The sequence below is a fragment of the Hylobates moloch genome, unplaced genomic scaffold (genome assembly GCF_009828535.3).
Source record: "Hylobates moloch isolate HMO894 unplaced genomic scaffold, HMol_V3 SCAFFOLD_11, whole genome shotgun sequence".
Lineage (NCBI taxonomy): Eukaryota > Metazoa > Chordata > Mammalia > Primates > Hylobatidae > Hylobates > Hylobates moloch.
The window spans coordinates 36,949,688-36,970,554 of NW_026652286.1; the positions used below are offsets into that span (position 1 = coordinate 36,949,688).

A 20,867-nucleotide genomic window follows, 5' to 3' on the forward strand; every position below is an offset into this window, starting at 1 on the left:
ATAAAGGATACGTTAAAATATTTGCATGTGCACAATAAAGGGCTAACCACAAAAAGCTCTTTAAAAAATCAGTGGGAAAAAAAGACTAAGCTTTTTGAACTCTGACTATATTATTCTCAGAATAGTCCCGGGATGTAGACATTGTTATCCCAATTTAAACAGTAGGAAATTGAAGCTGAGGGGGATGGAGCCATTGTTCAAAGTCACATCATTTGTCAGAGGAAGAGCTAGGATTTAAGAGTTTGAATAACTCTAAAGTCCGCATTTTTTCTATCACACAGCAGTCAAAATTGGAGCTGATTTCCAAAGATGGGGAAAATAAAACAAAATGTGGCAACCTATAAATACCTGCAGGTTTTGTTTTGTTTTGCTTTTGTTTTGTTTGAAGACAGGGTCTCATTCTCTCACTCAGGCTGGAGAGCAGTGGCACAATCTCAGCTTACTGAAGCCTCAACCTCTTGGGGTCAAATGATTCTCCTACCTCAGCCTCTCAAGTAGCTAGGACTACAGGTGGGCCACCATGCCTGGCTAATTTTTTGTAGAGACAAGGTTTCACCATGTTGCCTGGGGTGGTCTGGAACTCCTGGGCTCAAGCAATCCACCCCCCTCAGATTCCCAAAGTGCTGGGATTAGAGGCATGTTTAACTGTGCCTAGCCAATACCTGCAGTTTTTATCCCCTTGAAAAAAAGGCTGACATTTTCGCTCTAACAAGTTTTTCTTGTTTTTTTTTTTTTTGGTAGAGAAACATCTTCACTATGTTGTCTTCCAATCCATGAACATGATATATCATGATGTATCTCTTTATTTAAGACTTTTTTTTTTTTTTTGAGACGGAGTCTCGCTCTGTCGCCCAGGCTGGAGTGCAGTGGCGCAATCTCGGCTCACTGCAAGCTCCGCCTCCCGGGTTCACGCCATTCTCCTGCCTCAGCCTCTCCGAGTAGCTGGGACTACAGGCGCCCACCACCACACCCGGCTAATTTTTTGTATTTTTAGTAGAGACGGGGTTTCACCGTGGTCTCGATCTCCTGACCTCGTGATCCGCCCGCCTCAGCCTCCCAAAGTGCTGGGATTACAAGCGTGAGCCACCGCGCCCAGCCGACTTTTTTTTTTTTTTTTTGAAACAGGGTCTCACTTTGTCACCCAGGCTGTAGTGCAGTGGTGCCATCTCAGGTCACTGCAACCTCTGCTTCCCAGGCTCAAGTGATCCTCCTGCTTCAGTCCCCAAGTAGCTGGGACTACAGGCACATGCCACCACATCTGGCTAACTTTTTGTATTCTTTGTAGAGATGGGATTTCGCCATGTTGCCCAGGCTGGTCTTGAACTCCTGAGCTCGAGCAATCCTCCCACCTCGACCTCCCAAAATGCTGGGATTACAGGTGTGAGCCACTGTGCCCAGCCTGAGTCTTCTTTGATATTGTTTTCATCGTTGTGTAATTTTTAGAATACATATCTTATACATGTGTTGTTAGTTTTATTTATGTTTTTTACTTTTATTACTTTTAATTGACACACAATAATTGCCTGACAATTTCCAATTACATGAGGCCCTGTCAATGACATTTGTTTGGACAACAATCTACAGTTTGGGGATGACACATTAACCTGAAGTGATCCCCATCAATAGCTAGTTTTTGATGTTTATGGAGGCCTTCGAGAGGCTTGGTGTCAAAGACATTGAATACAGGTTTAATTGTTATTCCTGGGGACATGGTTGTAAAATCTCAAGAGTTTGCAAAAGTTATAAACAAGCATTTTAAAGATTGCTTTAAAAAGTGGTACCTTGGCCTGGGCACAGTGGCTCATGCCTGAAATCCCACTGCTTTGGGAGGCTGAGGCAGGACAATCACTTGAAGCCAGGGGTTCGAGACCAGCCTGGGCAACACGGTGAGACCCTGTCTCTCCAAAAATTTTAAAAATTAGCCAAGCATAATGCTGTATTCCTGTAGTCCTAGCTGGTAGGGAGGGGAGGCAGGGGGATTGCTTGAGCCCAGGAGGTCGAAGCTGCAGTAAGCAATGATCTCACTATTGCACCCCAGCCTGGCTGACAGAGCAAGAACCTCTCTCACGCAAAAAAGAAAGAGCAGTACATCAAATGAAGATGGAAAAGCCACCTACGGGACAAATGGGAAGGCCAGTTGTTCTAATGCGATGCAGAGGAGTGCTGGCAGCTCAGGACAACACATTCAGCCACAGAGCCGTGGACTCTCAAGTCCTGAACCTCAAACAACACGATGGGTGGGAAGGCAATGTTCTCCTGAAAACTGTTAGATGATTCCGAAAGTGGCTCAAGTACAATGGACAAAGATTCTGTGATAAATTTGAGTGAAATTATTGTATGGAATATGAATGGAGGAAAGCACTTGTTCTCAACATTTTATGAATGTGTGATTTAAACACATTTTAAATTTAATAAGTATTATTAGTAGACATTGAACTATTTCATCTACATCCCCAAAGTTTATAAGTTTAAGTTAGTGAAAAATCTTTTGGGCAGAGAGAGAACCTTTACCGTGGGCATGGGGTCACATTATATTCAGGACACCTTATACTCAGGCATCTATATTTGAAGCTCAAGACACAGCTATTGGCCAGGCGTGGTGGCTCACACCTGTAATCCCAGCACTTTGGGAGGCTGAGGCGGGTGGATCACCTGAGGTCAGGAGTCTGAGACCAGCCTGGCCAACATGGTGAAATCCCGTTTCTACTAAAAATACAAAAAAATTGGTGGGCATTGTGGCGTGTGCCTGTAATCCCAGCTACTCAGGAGGCTGAGGCAGGAGAATCGCTTGAACCCAGGAGACAGGTTGAGTGAGCCAAGAGCGTGCCATTGCACTCCAGCCTGGGCAACAGAGTGAGACTCCGTCTCAAAAAACAAACAAAAAAACCCACAACTATTGCTTTATCTTTGGAAATGCTGAGCTGTAACCACCAAGTCACCAGTGCGTGGGGACAACATTGTCTGACCACATTGCTCTAAAAAGGCAGCATCCATAACAACATGCCCTGGAGAGACAAGGTCGCATGCATGGGGCTTCCACTCCATGGCTGAGACACCTGGGCCCTGGAGAGGGGCACCCCAGCTTCCTGTCCCAGCAGGAGTAACATCTCTCCTGAAGTTCTTGTTTTTTTTTTTTGTTTTTTTTTTTTTTTGAGACGGAGTCTTGCTCTGTCACCAGTGGCGCGATCTCGGCTCACTGCAAGCTCCACCTCCCGGGTTCACGCCATTCTCCTGCCTCAGCCTCCAGAGTAGCTGGGACTACAGGCACCCGGCTAATTTTTTTTGTATTTTTAGTAGAGACGGGGTTTCACCGTGGTCTCGATCTCCTGACCTCGTGATCCACCCGCCTCGGCCTCCCAAAGTGCTGGGATTACAGGCGTGAGCCACTGCGCCCGGCCACCTCTCCTGAAGTTCTACTGCCCCTCCCTCGTGCCTCCAAAAACAGGATCAGTGCATCACCTGAGTGCAGGAAAGAGCATCCCCGACCGCTCTACTCTGTGCGATTGGAACTGGTTACCTGTCTTCCCATCCTGCTTCAGCCCTGCCTCGCCCACGGGAACTCCAAGGGCACCAGTATGGACCCGGACCTCACGCTGAACTTCTCCATACACCTGCTAATGTGCCCCCATTCTCCCTCCCTCTCCCCCTCCCCAACCCTTCCTCCCCACCCTCTGGGCCTCACGGACTATCAGCAGCAAATTTCCCACATCCTCAATCTCTTCTCTGGACAGTCCTGTCATCCTCTTGCTCTAAAGGAAACCTGGCTGTCCTGTGACATCATCACTTCCCCTGCTGCCTTGCGTCTCATGCCCAATGGCCTTGGCATGGCCAGTGTCCACTCTGCTTTCTGTCCACCTCTCCTTTCTTCTGAAGGCCCAGGTCCTTTAAAATTTGTGCCGTTGGACTTCACCACCTCCCCGGTATGCTTACCTGCCCACTCTTCACAACAGCTATTTCACATCGTCTCCTCCCTAAGCCTCCTCTCACTCATTCCTCCTGCCCCTGGTAATATCCGCTTCTCTACATCCCACCCCTACCTGCTGAAATTGCTTTGTCAGGCTTTTAAGCCTCAATGAAAGAAAAGTTGTGGGTGTTCTCCCAGAAAGGGCACGTTTGTAATGCTATACAGCCTCCCGGCTCAAAGTGTAGTCTTTGGATTCGTTTCACCTGCAAGCCGATTAGAAATGCAGAAAGTCTGGTCTCACTCCTGACCCACTGAATCAGAATCTGTAGGTGATTAGCCCATTAAAATCTGATGAGCCCTGATATCCAACCTACCCCACCCAGGCCCCATTGCTGACCACCAAAGACTGTACTGCCTTCCCAGCCACGGTGACTCTGGGCCTCAGCTTCTACTTCACTGAGAAGCAACTCCATCCCCTATATCTTCCTACCGTCTAAGCTACTGACTTGCCAATAACTGCCCTGACACATGATTTCCTTTTGTGTGGATGAAGGGACTCAGCTCTTTGCAAAGGCCAACCCTTTCCTCATGCTCCAACCCCATTGCCTAGAGTCAAATAACTATAAGGCATTTGTCATCCCTGCCACAGGGACAAGGGCCTACCAGCCACACCACAGCTGTCATGGAGAGCACACTGTCAGCTTATGTGACTACTGAGAACTTCCGAGCTGCTTTGAATAGGGGTTTTGAACCAGATCAGCTGTTTGCAATGTGAGATTCCAGAAGGGAGGGTCCCGAGTCTTCCTGGAGGATCAAAAGGGTGGGAACCCGAGTTCTGAAATTTCTATAAACCATGAAAAAGAAGGAGGTGCATGGTTCCCATGCCAGAGTTCAGCTAGAACCAACAAGAAGGTTGCAGGCTGTGGAAGCAAGGTTTTAAATCCATTAAACTAGCCCCAGCATTTGTCCCTCACAGTTGCTTCTGGCCAAGGAATATGGTGGTGCTCCCTTCTCCCACCTCCTTGGCCTGATTGCTTTAGCTGCCACTCCAAGCTGGAAGGAGCAGGTGGTGAGATAAGTAAGGAGCATGTCTGCATCTAGGCACAGGCACACACATGCAGACCAGGACAATCCGCAGCGGGCTAAGGCAGGAAATGAAGTCGCCACTTCTTTTCAGTTAAGGAAATCGGAGCAGCAACTCCCATGGGAGATCAAAACAGTATTGTTTCAAAGAACAAAGCAGTTCAGAAGAGAATAAAGGTTTTGGCATTGATCCCCCTCTGGAGAAGATATCACAGACATTCCACCCTGTCTGGGACTAAAGACAAACCTACATGTTCATTTATTGAGATTTTGCTCAAGAGTAGTGATCTTTGACGAGTTTGACGGACACTCAATGCCTTCACAATTGTCAAAATGAGAACAAAACCTGGTGGGCATAAGGACGGTTTGTAAGAAACAGCAGCCTGACCATTTCCAGCCACGTGGAGAGTCTGGCAGTGCATCTGCTGTGGCCGCGTCTGTGAAGGGGACCTGGACTCATGCCACATGCTACCACTGAGTTCAAGTGGAAACCTGACTCCCACAAAATGAATTTGCTAACACATTCTAGAAGAGCAGGATGGAGCTGCAGAGGCCTCAGAGCAGAGAGTCCAATCCTTTCCACAACCTCCATGTTTAGTTAATTCAGTTTTAAATTTATATTCAAAATATAAATTAGCGTCTACTTCTTGCCAAGCTTTATGATTGGCCCCTGGAAAATAGATGGAAACACTATAAGCTCTGTCCTCAAGTTCATGGTCTGGTGGGGATAAATAGATCATTTCAATCAACACTAAGGGGTCACACAGGGCAGAGGCAAGGAGTCTGACACCTCACTTCCTACGGCAATGCACAATGATAGCAATGTTCAAATTATGACCTACATCCTCAGAAGAGGGCTAAACCCCCAGACAGGTTTAAACACTTTGCTCAAACATAGCATATATGGGAAAGGAGAGGGGTGCAACTGGGAAAGGGCATACAGGAAGCCTCTAGAAGGGATATAGAGGTATTAATTTATATTTATTACATCATATACTCTTCTATATGCATGATAAAAAGAATGAATAAAACTGAGTCTTTCATAATACTGAAACTTCTGATTGAACTGTAGCTTCCTTTCAGCAATCCCCCCGGATGTCCAGTTATAGGATACAATTATCTTTCCTTTTTTTTGAGACAGAATCTCACTCTGTTGCCCAGGGTAGAGAGCGGTGGTGCAATCTCAGCTCATTGCAACCTGTCTCCTGGGTTAAAGTGATTCTCATGCCTCAGCCTCCTGAGTAGCTGGGATTACAGGGGTGTGCCATCACGCCCTGCTAATTTTTGTATTTTTAGTAGAGATGGAGTTTCACTATGTTGGCCAGGCTGGTCTCGAACTCCTGAGCTCAGGTGATCCACCCGCTTCAGCCTCCCAAAGTGCTGGGATTACAGGCATGAGCCACTGTGCCCAGTCTTTCCTTCTTGCTAAATCAGTTTGAAACAGAGTTTTCTGTGAATTGTCACCAAAACTTCCTAATTGCCATAGCATTTTCATAACTTACTTGACTATAGAACTCTTTTTTAAGGAGTATCTTTTGGAACTAGCATGTCCTGGAAAACACTCTGGGGAACCCACTGGATTGAGGTCTGTTTAGGAGACAGAATTAAAAAGAAGGTAAATTCACAACTTGAGTGACTTCTGCAGAAGACACCTGAAAAGCCAGCTCCACATGCCTTGCTAATAAGTGTTCTCTTCACTGTTTAGCTGTGGACTTCATGAACTATATATACTTGCCCTCCAGAGTGTTAGAGTAGTGGCAATCCAGAATTGATCAGCTATATCAAGGCATATGCACAAAATTTGAGATATTTTCCAGAACTCACTGTTTTAAAAATGAAAAAATGTTATCAAAATACCTGTGCTATAAAGCAGAATAAAGAACAGCAAAAGGGGATGGGCACAGTGGCTCACGTCTGTAATCCCAGCACTACGGGAGGCCGAGACAGGTGGATTACATGAGGTCAGGAGTTCAAGACCAGCCTGGTCAACATGGTGAAATCTCGTCTCTACTAAAAATACAAATATCAGCCAGGCATGGTGGCATGTGCCTGTAGTCCCAGCTACTCAGGAGGCTGAGGCAGGAGAATCACTTTAACCCGGGAGGTGGAGGTTAGTGAGCCAAGATCGTGCCACTCCACTCCAGCCTGGGCAACAGAGCAAGACTCTGTCTCAAAAAAACAAAAACAAAAACAAAACAAAACAAAAAACAGCAAAAGACAAGAGCCAAATAAATATACTTCTTTAAAAAAAATTTTTTTAATTGTTTTTGCTGGGTGCAGTGGCTCACGCCTGTAATCCCAGCACTTTGGGAGGCCGAGGCAGGCGGATCACCTGAAGTCGGGAGTTCGAGACCAACCTGACCAACATGGAGAAACCCTGTCTCTACTAAAAATACAAAATTAGCCAGGAGTGGTGGCACATGCCTGTAATCCCAGCTATTCGGGAAGTTGAGGCAGGAGAATCACTTGAATCCGGGAGGTAGAGGTTGCGGTGAGCCGAGATAGTGCCATTGCACTCCAGCCTGGGCAACAAGAGTAAAACTGAGTCTCAAAAATAAAAAAAATTTTTTTTTAATGAGACATGGTCTCACTCTATTGCCCAAGCTGGTCTTGAACTCCTGGCCTCAAGTAATATTCCTCCCTCAGCCTTCCAAAGTGCTAGGATTACTGGCACGAGCCACCACACCTGGCCCAAATAAATATATTTCATAAGCAAAAATATATCTGTTTCTATAAGAAATTAGGCTTAAAATAGCAGACAAGATTTTCAATTACTAGAAACACCTCAAGTTAATAATGCAGTTGAGGTAGAGACACTGTATTTAAAATCATTTGGGCTGGGTGCAGTGGCTCACATCTGTAATCCTGGCAATTTGGGAGGCCGAGCCGGGCAGATCGCCTGAGGTCAGGAGTTCAAAACCAGCCTGGCCGGCATGGCGAAACCCTGTCTCTACTAAAAACACAGAAATTAGCCAGGCGTGGTGACCAGCGCCTGTAATCCCAGCTACTCGGGAGGCTGAGGCAGGAGAATCGCTTGAACCCAGTTAGGTGGAGGTTGCAGTGAGCCAAGCTCATACCACTGCACTCCAGCGTGGGCATCAGAGTGAGGCTGTCTCAAAATTAATAAATAAATAAATAAATAAAATAATCTAGAAAGCCCCCAGAATGTTAAAAGGATCATAAACAACCTTTTTTTATAGATAGGGATACTGAGGCTGAAAAGTGAAGCATTTTGTCACATCGAGTGTCAGAGTCAAACTAGGAGCCAGGGCAGTCTTCCTATCATTAGGGGCTAATCCAAAGTGAGAATCTCTGACTCTAGCTGCAGTCTGATTTGCTCAGCCCCAAATCAGAGGATGCACTGAGGTCTAGATGCATTTGCCTGTAGCATATACCCTTTCCTGGGCCCATAATTCCATTACAGGAAGCATTGCCACCAACTCATACTTCCTACCACACCCAAAAGACCAGAGCATCAGAAACTACCCCTATGACAAAAGTTGCACTGATCATAGCCTCCAAATTCCAGTTTGAGATGATATTATTATCCTTTAAAAGATCTTTCTTGCCTCTTTTGGCTAATGACACTCCTAGGGATGGAAATTGTTCATTAGTGGAACCAAAACAAGGGATACTTTAAAGCTCCAGGAAAGTCACATTTCCTGGAGATTCAAAATATTTTTCTCAAAGCGAACTAGGAAGAATTTTTTAAAGTATGATCTGTGAAAGAGTAACTGACCTAGTCCCCACTTAGGCTAAACGAGCCAAGCTTGATGAACAGTGCCAAACATTCAGAGCCAATTCAATCACATGCATAATTTTATTGGGAATTTACAATGCATTCATCACTTAACCTACCTTAACTCATCATCCTCACAACATTCCCAAGTTGGGTATATAGTCTTTTGCTATAATGGGATAGTCTGCTTAAAAAGACAATGCAAGTCTTATTCTCTAATTGTGACACTGAACTGAGGCTTTCAAGATTAACAGTGGAGAAATGGTTTGATTTAGATGAGGCATGTGGCCTATATAGGGGAAGTAACTTGCCCAAAGTCACATGGCTGATTAGTGTCATGAAGTGAGATTCCAGTCCTGGACTCCTGGGTTCCAGTATCTCTGCTCTCAGCTCTGTTGCCCAGGCTGGAGTGCAGTGGTAAAATCACAGCTCACTGTAACCTAGAGCCCCTGGGCTCAAGCAGTCCTCTTGCCTCAGCCTCCCAAGTAGCTGGGACTATAGGTGTGTACTACGACGCCTGGCTAATTTTTAAAATTTTCTGTAGATCTGGGGCCTTGCTAGGTTGCTCAGGGAGGGTCTCAAACTCCTGGCCTCAAGCGATCCTCCTGCTTCAGCCTCCCAAAATGTTGGGATTACAGGCACGAGACACTAGGCCCATTATCTATGCTGCCCGCTCCTGCTGACACCAACTCCACTAAGAAATGGGAGGCTGATCCTGAGGTACAGGCAGAAGCCCTGGCTCAGGCTGAGTCATCTCAGGACTCCTGTCCTTCAAGAAACCTTGTCTTCACTGCTTCCTCCAACCTCCTTTTTGCTCCCACAACCTGTGCAAACATCATCACCCTATTTCTCACACCACAGGAACAATAAATTTATCTTTACTCAATTTTTGAAGACAAGAAGGGAACTTTATCTCTGCATTCTCACCTCAATGGCTAATACAGTACATTTAATAATACTTATTGGCTACAATAATTAAAGTTCTTACAAACTACTACATAAAAAAATTACTATTACTGAATTACTGAAAAGAAAAATACATGCTTGTACCTTAGTTTTCTTGCATCTTTAAAATAAACACTCCACAAATCTGTAAGAATTATAAAAGTCTTGAGGCTTAATGTAGGATTTTTCAAATATTTGCATAATTTATGCTACACTGCCATGCACAAATATATCAAACAAAAAAAGACACGAAGTTACCCATAAAGTTGGTAAAAGAATTTTATTATTACGTGGCTTAGGTAGGTTTTTGCATTCTACGAACAGAAAAGCATTTTCCACACCTTATTCAACCTAACAAATTATACATTTGTGATTTTATCTACATCGCTGCAGTATTACACTATTGAAAACCTTCCTTTCAAATGTACTTTGGTACAATTATACAGTAGATATCTCTGCCTTCAGAAAATAAAAATATTCTCAATCTAAACTCAAAATGGAATAAAGACATCAATACCAAGTTTGTGCACCACTTGGTAAAAGATTGCAATAAAAATCAAAAGAGTATGCTGCTTAACATATAAAGAAGATGAGACATCTGCCACGGTTTCAGTCAAATCTTTGTAGGAATGATTTAGCATCTGGGTTTATTTTTACTGCAGTTTTCACATATGATAGGTGGAATTGTACCACAAAGAATAGTCTCATTTGCACAGGAGACTCAAATATTGGACTCTAGCACAGGAAATGTCTCTTGGGGCTTAGTAATATACAAACTGATAGAAAAGAAAACTGCCTTAAGAAAAATTTCACAATTGACTAAACATCTGAAACATTTTTATCACAGCTTTCATATATTAAAAAAAGTTTCCTCCAGAGATGAAGCTTATTGATGAAATAAAACCTAGTCACTATCATCTGACCCATGTTCTGAGCCTCTATCTGAGGCTTCATTGTTGGATCCCTCTAGTTCCGATTCATTTGCAGAGCCTTGGCCAGAACCCTCATTATCAGATCCTCTCTCTGATTCGCGATCTGATTCGGCACTGGGAGAAGCTGGGCGAGAGTCGTTCTCAGAAACTCCTGAGCGGCTTCTCCCTGACTGCACAGATTCATTGTCAGACTGCTCAGAACCGGAGGGCCTTCTCTTTCTGGATGGCTGGTCACTGTCTGAGTCCTGATCTGACCGCTGTCTTCGTGGCCTCCGGGGACTGCCAGCCTCGCTGCCAGACTTGTTCTGGTTCTCATCGGAATCACTCTCTGATGAGGCACGTTTCTTTCGTTGTTCGTCCTCGTCTGAGTCACTGTTGCTGTTGCTGTTCCTGGGATGTCTGGCAAAGATGATCATTGGTTAGAAGCTGAGGATTCTGTCTAACTGGGGCCTTGATGAACAGACAATGTGCTTTTAAAACGGAAGCGCATTTAATATTCTATTTCTTGACCTAAATAGTGGTTACACAGGTATCATTTCGTGATACTTGTTTTGTGTACTATTCTGTAAATGTGATATATTTCACAACTCAAAAAGGTTTAAAAAGGAAAAAAAGATAAGGCACTTTAGCTATAAGTCAAAATGTAAACAGGGATGGTGACTCACTGGGCACTTTTATCAGAATGAAGCATTTCCCAATTGCATATATAAAATTATGAAAAGGAAGGGATACATTTGTTTATCTTTGTACACAAATTAATAGCAACAAAGGTGAAATCCAGGATCTCAGCTGGCTTGAAGACTTTGAAGAATTAACCCTTTTCCAAAGGCGGAAAAGGGTTTCAAAGGACATTTCCCTGTCCTATTGCCATCGCTGCTAACAGGTACCTGAAGAGTGAGGTCATTATTCCTGTCCTAAGATTTGCTACTGCACTAGGTCCCTTCCACCATGGCCAGACTTGCTCAAGATAGGGAACTGGGGCTAAAGGGGCCCTTTGGTTTATTTGCCTTTGCTCCCAAGCTCTCCCCTCTACTTGTCAGTTGATATGTGAAAGGAAAGGGGAAGTCATGCTTATGCTTAGAATGGTGGCAGCACCCTCAGGGTCTTGGCTTCCTGGAGGCTCTGAGGAAAGAACATTCCCTTAACCACTGTGACCGCTCCTTTGGAGCAGACACACTTCTCTGGCACAGACACACTTCTCTGGCACATTCCTTAGTTCTGGTTTTCATGACAGATATTCCAATAAAGGAATACTGAATCCCACAGAGTTCGGTCTAGGAATGGTGAGGGAAGTGAAATATATTACTCTCTTTCTGTATACATATTAAAGACCTGTGGGTCTTCCCTGGGATCCAATTCACTCCATTCCATCTTGCCAAATAAGCAAACAACTTTATGATGGTCAGGACAAAGCTTAACTGATGCAAGTGGCTCAAACAAACTTGGCCTTGACCTCAGGTACAAACTTGGCCTTGACCTCAGGTACAGCTCAGCCTCTCACAATGGACCTTTCTGCCAACATATTTAATAGTGCTCAGTCTTTGAAAACCACGTATTTCATTACACTAATCATGCACGTCTCTAAACAGACCTAGGTAACACTATGGGGACAAGGGCTAAACAGTGCTTTACGGAAAAACAATCCAGATGTGTTAGCCGGTGCCTTCAGAGAAAAAAGGAACTGCAAATCTTTTTTGTTTTTGTTTATTTTGTTTTTATAAAATTTCTGTAGTGATGGAGTCTCACTGTGTTGCCCAGGCTAGTCTCAAACTTCTGGCCTCAAGTGATCCTCCTGCCTCAGCCTCCCAAAGTGCTGGGATTATAGGCGTGAGCCACCTCACCTGGCCAGAACTGCAACTCTGGTTCTTTATAGATTACCTCCCTATGAGTCCAATCCCCACCAGAAGCCTTAGCCTCCTCAACATGCTAACCTCTGCCTCAGGAATCCCAATTCTTCTAAGACTCAACTCAAACACCCTTTCTTTTAGAAAAAACACCTCTTACAACTCCTACCACCACCCAAACTCAAGACTAGGTATGGTTCCTGGAGAACAGTAATGCAAATTTACATGATAACATTAATCCAACTATAATGTGGGCTTTTTTTTTTTTGACAAGAGTCTCATGCTGTCACCCAGACTGGAGTGCAGTGGTGCCATCCATCTCAGCTCACTTCAACCTCTGTCTCCTGGTTTCAAGCGATTCTTGTCCCTCAGCCTCCCTAGTAGCTGGGATTACAGGCACACACCACCATGCCTGGTTAATTTTTGTATTTTTAGTAGGGATGGGGTTTCACCATGTTAGCCAGGCTGGTCTCAAACTCCTGGCCTCAAGTGATCCGCCCACGTTGGCCTCTCAAAGTGCTGGGATTACAGGTGTGAGCCACTGCGCCCAGCCTACAACATGGTTTTGGTTTATCTGTTCTTCTCCACTGCCTCTGAAGCAGAAATTCCTTGGAGAATTTATGGGCCTATCTTTTCTCTCTGTATTCCCAGCACTTATACTATCTCACACACTGGACGTTCAAATGTCTATTGAATGAATAAATGAAAACGATGGCTACAGAAGAACACAGTGTAGTACAGTATTAAGAGACCTGGTTGAGAAATCCAAATGGGGGACAACTTGAGCTTGAGGAGCAAGTTTAGGACAAATAAAATCAAATATTGCTTCACTGGGTGGGCCATGAACTAAAGGAGAGTCTTGTGGAAGGAGTCTAGGATAAGTCCTCCATGGAGCAGGTACTGTTGACTTACCACTGCACAACAGGGGAGGAAACAGTCAAGAAATAGCCTCTCTCAACACGGAGAAACCCCATCTCTACTAAAAACACAAAATTAGCTGGGCATGGTGGCGCATGCCTGTAATCCCAGCTACTTGGGAGACTGAGGCAGGAGAATCGCTTGAACCCAGAAGGTGGAGGTTGCAGTGAGCCAAGATTGCCACTGCACTCCAGCCTGGGCAACAAAAGCGAAACTCCATCTCAAAAATAAATAAATAAACAGTAATAAAAAGAAATAGCCTGTCTCCATATGACCAGGACCTGGCTATCTGTAACACTTTCAGTGTGTCAACAGTAGGGCAGCAAAATGATACATTTCATTTAGAAGGATGTCATCTAGGAAATTTCAGCTAACATCCATGAAGAAATGAGACTTCAAAAAAGGTTTTCTTTTCTTTTTTTTTTTTTTTTTTGAGACGGAGTCTCGCTCTGTCGCCCAGGCTGGAGTGCAGTGGCACAATCTCGGCTCACTGCAAGCTCCGCCTCCCAGGTTCATGCCATTCTCCTGCCTCAGCCTCTCCGAGTAGCTGGGACTACAGGCGCCCGCCACCACGCCCGGCTAATTTTTTGTATTTTTAATAGAGACAGGGTTTCACCGTGGTCTCGATCTCCTGACCTCGTGATCCGCCCGCCTCGGCCTCCCAAAGTGCTGGGATTACAAGCGTGAGCCACCGCGCCCGGCCTCAAAAAAGGTTTTCTTATTTGAGAGAAAAGATGCAGTAGGACAAAATGACAGGTTAAAGTTTCTTCCAGCTCTCAGATTCTAAGAAGCTGGGGAGAAGATATTTCGGCACAGCAACACTCCCAGTTATCTATTTCCTCCAATTTTCAAGTCTGTCCCCACCCCTTATTATTTATAAATAAAAAGAAATAAAAGTATATTTTTCCTAGTACAGACAGGCTGATTAGTAATCACTTTTGATTTATCTACATCATGAGAAGAATTTACAAAGAGAAAATATCCTACCCTTCATCAGCAATTTTAAGTTTATCCTCATCCGAAGAGTCATCACTTGATGAAATTATGGCTTTGGATTTTATTTTTCCCTTCATTGATGGAGGCAGACGTTCTGGCTTGGGCTAAAGAATGTCAAACATAATAGATTAGTCAAGACTCTTACATTAGGCCATCTTGTTAAATTGGGTTTGCATTACAATGATACAATCAAACAGCCACTGATGAACTTTGAAAACAAGCATTTGTGCTTGAGAAAGCTGCAAGGAAAGAATGTATTCTAGTGTACTGCAATCTTTCACGTCTACCAGGGGACAGAAAAACACAGTACTATAAACTTACAGCCTTTTTCTTCTCTGCTCTTGGTGGACGTCGTTTTTTTGGTTTGGGGCCATTTTCGGTTTCATCATCATCAGATCCTTCTTCTCCCTTCGGATGTCTTAACAGTGAACACCAAGAGAGAGTTTGTCAAGAGCCTACCTATAAAGTTCCAGACTACTTTGCCATTAAATTATTATTCATTCTGAATCCTCTTCTATATAGGTGCTGTCCTCAATCATACTGTACACTCCTCAAGGGCAGGAGACATAACTTACTCTTGCTGCACGTGGCTCAGAAATCTGTAAAAACTATGTATTTATGCAATGTCTGCTGATTAGTCACTGCTGAGCTCTCATTAATTTGCATTTGAATCTTGCACTTGGTGGAGTGATAGAGATGAGAAAAGACCCAGGCTCCAGACTTCAACATCTTTCCCCTCCTCTTCCTTCTTTCCCAACTATTGATTCCAGGCCTGCTACTAATATCCTCACCACAGCTTCAATTCCACAAGTCTGTGTCTTACTGTATTAGCAGGTTCTTTCCCAAATATAGTCGGCCAAGGGTTGGGAAGGGCAGTCTAGGTAAGATAACTGAATGGAGGTTCCTGGACAGGATAGCACAAGAAGAGAGGGACAAAGTAGCTTAGGAGGCCCCTCCGCATGAGAAATGGGTAGGGCATCCTTGATCTTAACAGCAGAGCACACTGGGTGGTTTGTGTTTTTTTTTTGTTTTTTTTTTGTTTTTGAGACGGAGTCTTGCTCTGTCGCCCAGGCTGGAGTGCAGTGGCGCAGTCTCGGCTCACTGCAAGCTCCACCTCCCGGGTTCACGCCATTCTCCTGCCTCAGCCTCTCCGAGTAGCTGGGACTACAGGCGCCCGCCACTACACCCGGCTAATTTTTTTGTATTTTTAGTAGAGACGGGGTTTCACTGTGGTCTCGATCTGCTGACCTCGTGATCCGCCCGCCTCGGCCTCCCAAAGTGCTGGGATTACAAGCGTGAGCCACCGCGCCCGGCCTACTGGGTGGTTTTAAAGGCGCTTTCACACACATTCACATCTTATGCATTGAGCAAAAACCATGAGGTAGGCATTGCTGTTACCAACGACAGAGAGGAAACTGAGGCTTAGTGATTTTTCCAAGATTGCACATGCACAGCTAGTGTGGACACAATCCAGGTCTTATTCTAAATCACGTTTTCCAATAAATATTTAGAGACACAAGAAAGGCAATTATGACTAACTTGTAGCTCTTAGAAGGAAAGCTGTGGAGATGTATGGAAATCCCAAGTACTCAGTGGATTTTGTACTGGGGTCTATCTTAGGATTAAAGTAGGAAGTGGGGGCACAAAAAGCTTCACTGTTTGGATCAAGTGTTCATAAATTCTAAACATCAAAAGATTCAGAAGGTAAAAGGCCTTTCACCACTTTTACGAGGTTACTTAAAACACATTAATGATGACATTACCTTCTCCTCTTTTTCTTCTTTCTCTCCCCACCCTCCTCATCTTCACCTTCTTGTTCACTGCCACTACCCTTTCTTCTCTTCTTCTTTTTGGATATAGGTAGCTCATCATCAGTGTCATCATTGACAAATTCATCAAACTCTCCTCCCTTCTTAGAACGCTAAAATCCAAACAAGACTACAGTCAGTTATTTCCTGGTTGGTGGAATGCGGTTAGAATGCTAAGGTACAGAAAGGGGCCCTATCCTATCAGTCATTTGACAATGAAGGATTTTGTTTGTTTGTTTTTTTGAGATGAAGTCTCACTCTTTTGCCCAGGCGGGAGTGCAGTGGGGCAATCTCGGCTCACTGCAACCTCTGCCTCTTGGGTTCAAGTGATTCTCGTGCCTCAGCCTCCCGAGTAGCTGGGACTACAGGCATGCATCACTATACCTGGCTAATTTCTGTACTTTTTAGTAGAGACATGGACCATGTTGGCCAAGCTGGTCTCAAACTCCTGACCTCAAGTGATCTGCCCACCTCAGCCTCCCAAAGTGCTAGGATTATAGGCATGAGCCACTGTGCCCGGCCCAAATGAAGGATCTTTTACTAAGCCACGTGGAAGAGGTTCTTAGCTAGGCCCATATTTTAAAGACTTCTAATTGAGACGAAAGTCTCAACTGGTTAAAACTTTGCAAAAATCAACTATTTAAAAGATAACTACAAGGTAAAATATACTTAGCTAACCTTGGAATGCATTGCTAAATACTGGATACCATTTAAATCATTCTCTGTGTTGGAAGACTGTCTCTTAACAAAAGAGGAAGTCAAAACTAGTAAGTACAGAAGGAATTTAACCAATTATCCTCATTTCTCAAAGCCAAAAGACAGAGCATGAGGTCACTCGTGCTAGCAGGAATTATATCTTACCCGTCCACCACCACCACCTCTTTTCTTCTCTTTTGTTGCTTCAGTCTCACCAGTAAACATAAGAATATTTTTGGTCTTTTCCACATACTGGGCCCGCTGTTCCAAAAGTTTCTTTTGCTCTTCCTTTTCTCTGAGACGTTTCTCTTCCTATGAGGAAAAATGGTAGAAAAGAAACCCCACTGAAAATTTTCTTATGATGAAAAATTAATGGCTACCATCCTAAGCAGAGGGTTTTTTTTTTTTCTTTTTTTCTTTTGAGACGGAGTCTACTCTGTTGCCTAGACTGGAGTACAGTGGTGCAATCTTGGCTCACTGCAACCTTGGCCTCCCAGGTTCAAGTGATTCTCCTGCCTCAGCTCCCCGAGTAGCTGGGATTACAGGTACATGCCACCACTCCTGGCTAATTTTTGTATTTTTAGTAGAGACGGTGTTTCACCATGTTGGCCAGGCTGGTCTTGAACTCTTGACCTCAAGTGATCTGCCCTCTACCCACCTCATCCTCCCAAAGTGTTGGGATTAGAGGCGTCAGCCACCACACCTGGCAGAGGACTTTTTTTTTAAACATACAAAGTGTATGCATGCACACAATTCATTAATTCCAGTATAACTGGAAAATACAAGATACCTGTTCTTTAAGAAGTTTCTGCCTTAACAGCTCCTTTTCTTGCTCTTGCTTGGCCCGCAACTCCCGCTCTTCTTCATCTTGTTTGCGTGCTCGGGCCACATGGTACTGGGCCTGGCTCAGTAAGTCAGAACACTGCCTGGAACATTTCAGGTTTAGAGAAACAAGAATGTAACTACTATATTAAAAAACTCAGCACATCTATTTTCCTTATACAAATTAAAAAATCTGAAGCAGGACCATTAGCTGATCTATGTGAAGTCTTTTTTTAAAAAAATGTTTTTTTTCTTCCTTTTTTGTTTAAGAGACAGAGTTCTGCTCTTGTTGCCTAGGTTAGAGTGTAATGGTGCTATCTCGGTTCACCACAACCTCCGCCTCTCGGTTCAAGTGATTCTCCTGCCTCAGCCTCCCGAGTAGCTGGGATTACAGGCGTGCACCACCACACCTGGCTAATTTTGTATTTTTAGTAGAGACGGAGTTTCTCCATGTTGGTCAGGCTGCTCTTGAACTCCTGACCTCAGCTGATCCGCCCACCTTGGCCTCCCAAAGTGCCGGGATTACAGGTGTGAGCCACTGCGCCCAGCCAAAAAAAAATTTTTTTTTTTTTGCATTACACTTCCCATACTATACCAATGCATGGAGTCTTAATTAGCAAAATTAACTTAGTTTATCATAAGCCAATACTGCCAACTATGTTAAGTTTCCAAACTATAAATGTCCTCTCAAAGCACAGCTAAAAAGATTTCCAACATTATCTTTACATATAACTCAGAGTCATGAATTTTATCTTGACTAGGCTGACATAGCTAACATAAGTAAAATAGAAAAGTATTTTCCCCCACAACTCAAGTACTTGTACTAAGGCTATTTTGTCCAATTCCCTGAAAGGAAAAAGTCCTGGCAAAGATTAGAGAGTCCCCAAGAGAAGTGTGAAAGACTGACCTGTGGAAGGTCAGGAACCTCTGTTCCCTACTGTGGCACTTTCCCAGCCCACGCAAATATCACTGCCTCACCCAAAGTCACCTTCCATAAATAGTAACATTACCTGGCTTCTGTAGCAGCAAGGGCCAAATCAAATCTCATTTTATCTCCCACTTTACTCAAATAACTGAAGTATCTAAATGAAACGAGAAAATACCACTTAAAAAAAAAGAGATTCTAATGAAATAAAGCCCTTAAAAAATTTAATCTGTGCTACAAAGTCTGAGAAAAGGTTTGCATATTGACTGATTTACACAAATTTATGCCACTCATTACATTTAATAGACATGTTCATCAAGATGGTCTAAGTTATATTTAATATTATCAGTAAATTCACAAATAACCACAAATCAATTCAAGCAACGAGTATTTACTAAACATGAAATCTACTAAACATGTCAGGATGGAGGTTACGGGGCTCAGGCTATGAAGGCACTTATAATTTACCAGGCAAGGCAAGAATTGTTAAACAAGAATAAAAATAAAGTTGGACAAAACCTGAAGAGACAACAGGTTTTAATTTCACCACACACTGACTCACCATATAAATACTATATGGCTAAATAAATTTTGAACTAAACTGAATAAAACTGTTAAGCATTATTTAAGAGGTAAAACCTTAATCCTAGTTCAATGAAAATCAACATCCCATTAAACGATACATTGGTGTAAAATGGAAAACCAACATAAGTGTCTAAAAAATTTCACATGTGTAAAATGCTGGGTTACATTACTGTCAGATTAATAAAAAAATCTATGGCAAGTTTGCAAAGCTAACCAGCCAGTTCTAGAGGTCAAGCTACAAGATCCAAATCTGGCAGGATCCTGACTATAGTTTGGCACCACCTGGTGGCAGCTGCTATCTGCTTTGGCTTAACTATTGCTGGAATGATTCTAATAGACCACCTTTAGAAGGAAGTGATTTTCAGCAGCTTGAGACAAATGGCTTTAAACAAACCATTTCAGACAAAATAGGGAGAGTTCAAGATGGTATGGTCATAGACCAAACAAAGCATTTCATAGGTTGTTTCTACAAAATCTTTACCTGTGTGCAAGCTCCAGTTCTTTCACAGCATTAAGTACTTCCTTCAGATTACTTTTTTCATCTTTCAGGACAGAGGTAGCTAATCTTTGCAGGACCAAGGCCACATTAAACATAAGAACTGTATCACTGGGTGCCACATGTCTAGCCTGCGAATAAAAAATAAATATTTCATACATTCAAATGACATGAAAAGGATTTTGGACAGCAGAGTATTATTAAGTAGTAGCTATGTGAACATGCATCACGAAGAATTAAAAAATACAATGTAGCACAGAAATGGATGGGAATAATATCTCTCCTTTTTACCTTCAACAAAGTCTGTTTGCATTCCTGTAACTTGCCACATTTGAAGAGGGCCCGGGCCAAATAGAGTACAACTTCAGTGTTTTGGTGCTTATAGAACTTTCGGAGGCAGTTTTCATACTACAAAAAAAGAAAAAAGTTAATTACAACACAACAAAGAATAAATGACATTTTCATTTTGTAGCAAAATGGCATTGCAATTTTAAAGCTCTGTAAAAAGGTATTTTACCCTTTGAATGGTTAATTTCAGAGAACAATTTGGGGAATGATTTTTGACATTCATCAGGATACATTTTCACAACATAAAAAATCTGACCATTAGAAAAACTAGATGCTTGAAATGGTTTCTTTCCATTTGAAATTTGGACCAACATTGAAAGAAAGGGTAAATAGATTGGAAAGCCTTTTTCATATTTTTAGCAATACTATCTAGAATCAGCTTATTGAGCACTGATTAGAAATCATACACTGTTGTCCTTTGGGTTTTACCATCTATACCTTTCTTAACGATGGGCAGAACCTACTGGCAATGAGCATGAGGAGTCTTACAGTTCTGGTTGTTAACTTCTTGGTAAAACCAATACAATACTAGTGTTAATTGTGACATGAACATAGCACTTTTTGACCATGGAATACCTCTTGTCATAGGTAAGACCTTTTTCATGAAAAATGGTTAAGACAATTTTTTCCTGAATATACCTAGTAGTTAATTTGCATTTATAAAAGGCAATATTATCATTCAGCAGATCAGGAAGGTCAACCTCACAAAACACAACCTCTGAAGCTACCATATGCAATCTGGGTTCTGTGAGTTTCTGTGATTATTGACTTCCCAATACTCTGAATATTGATAATAACCCACCCATTTTAGAAAAAGGTAAACCAC

At 43.1% G+C, this 20,867-nt stretch overlaps 1 protein-coding gene across 1 annotated transcript in view; it reads right to left on the reverse strand.

The window, feature by feature from the left end:
• Positions 1-9,932: 9,932 nt before the first annotated feature.
• CTR9 (CTR9 homolog, Paf1/RNA polymerase II complex component) overlaps positions 9,933-20,867 on the reverse strand; it is a 29,179-nt gene continuing 18,244 nt past the window's right edge. Inside the window, exons 17-25 of the mRNA XM_032166614.2 lie at positions 19,985-20,101; positions 19,679-19,824; positions 18,698-18,769; positions 17,656-17,791; positions 17,031-17,177; positions 16,125-16,282; positions 14,683-14,779; positions 14,353-14,465; positions 9,933-11,002 (exon numbers count right to left, since the gene is read on the reverse strand). Of these exons, the coding sequence (XP_032022505.1) occupies positions 10,576-11,002; positions 14,353-14,465; positions 14,683-14,779; positions 16,125-16,282; positions 17,031-17,177; positions 17,656-17,791; positions 18,698-18,769; positions 19,679-19,824; positions 19,985-20,101 (1,413 nt within the window). The 3' untranslated portion in view covers positions 9,933-10,575. The remainder of the gene's footprint in view (positions 11,003-14,352; positions 14,466-14,682; positions 14,780-16,124; positions 16,283-17,030; positions 17,178-17,655; positions 17,792-18,697; positions 18,770-19,678; positions 19,825-19,984; positions 20,102-20,867) is intronic.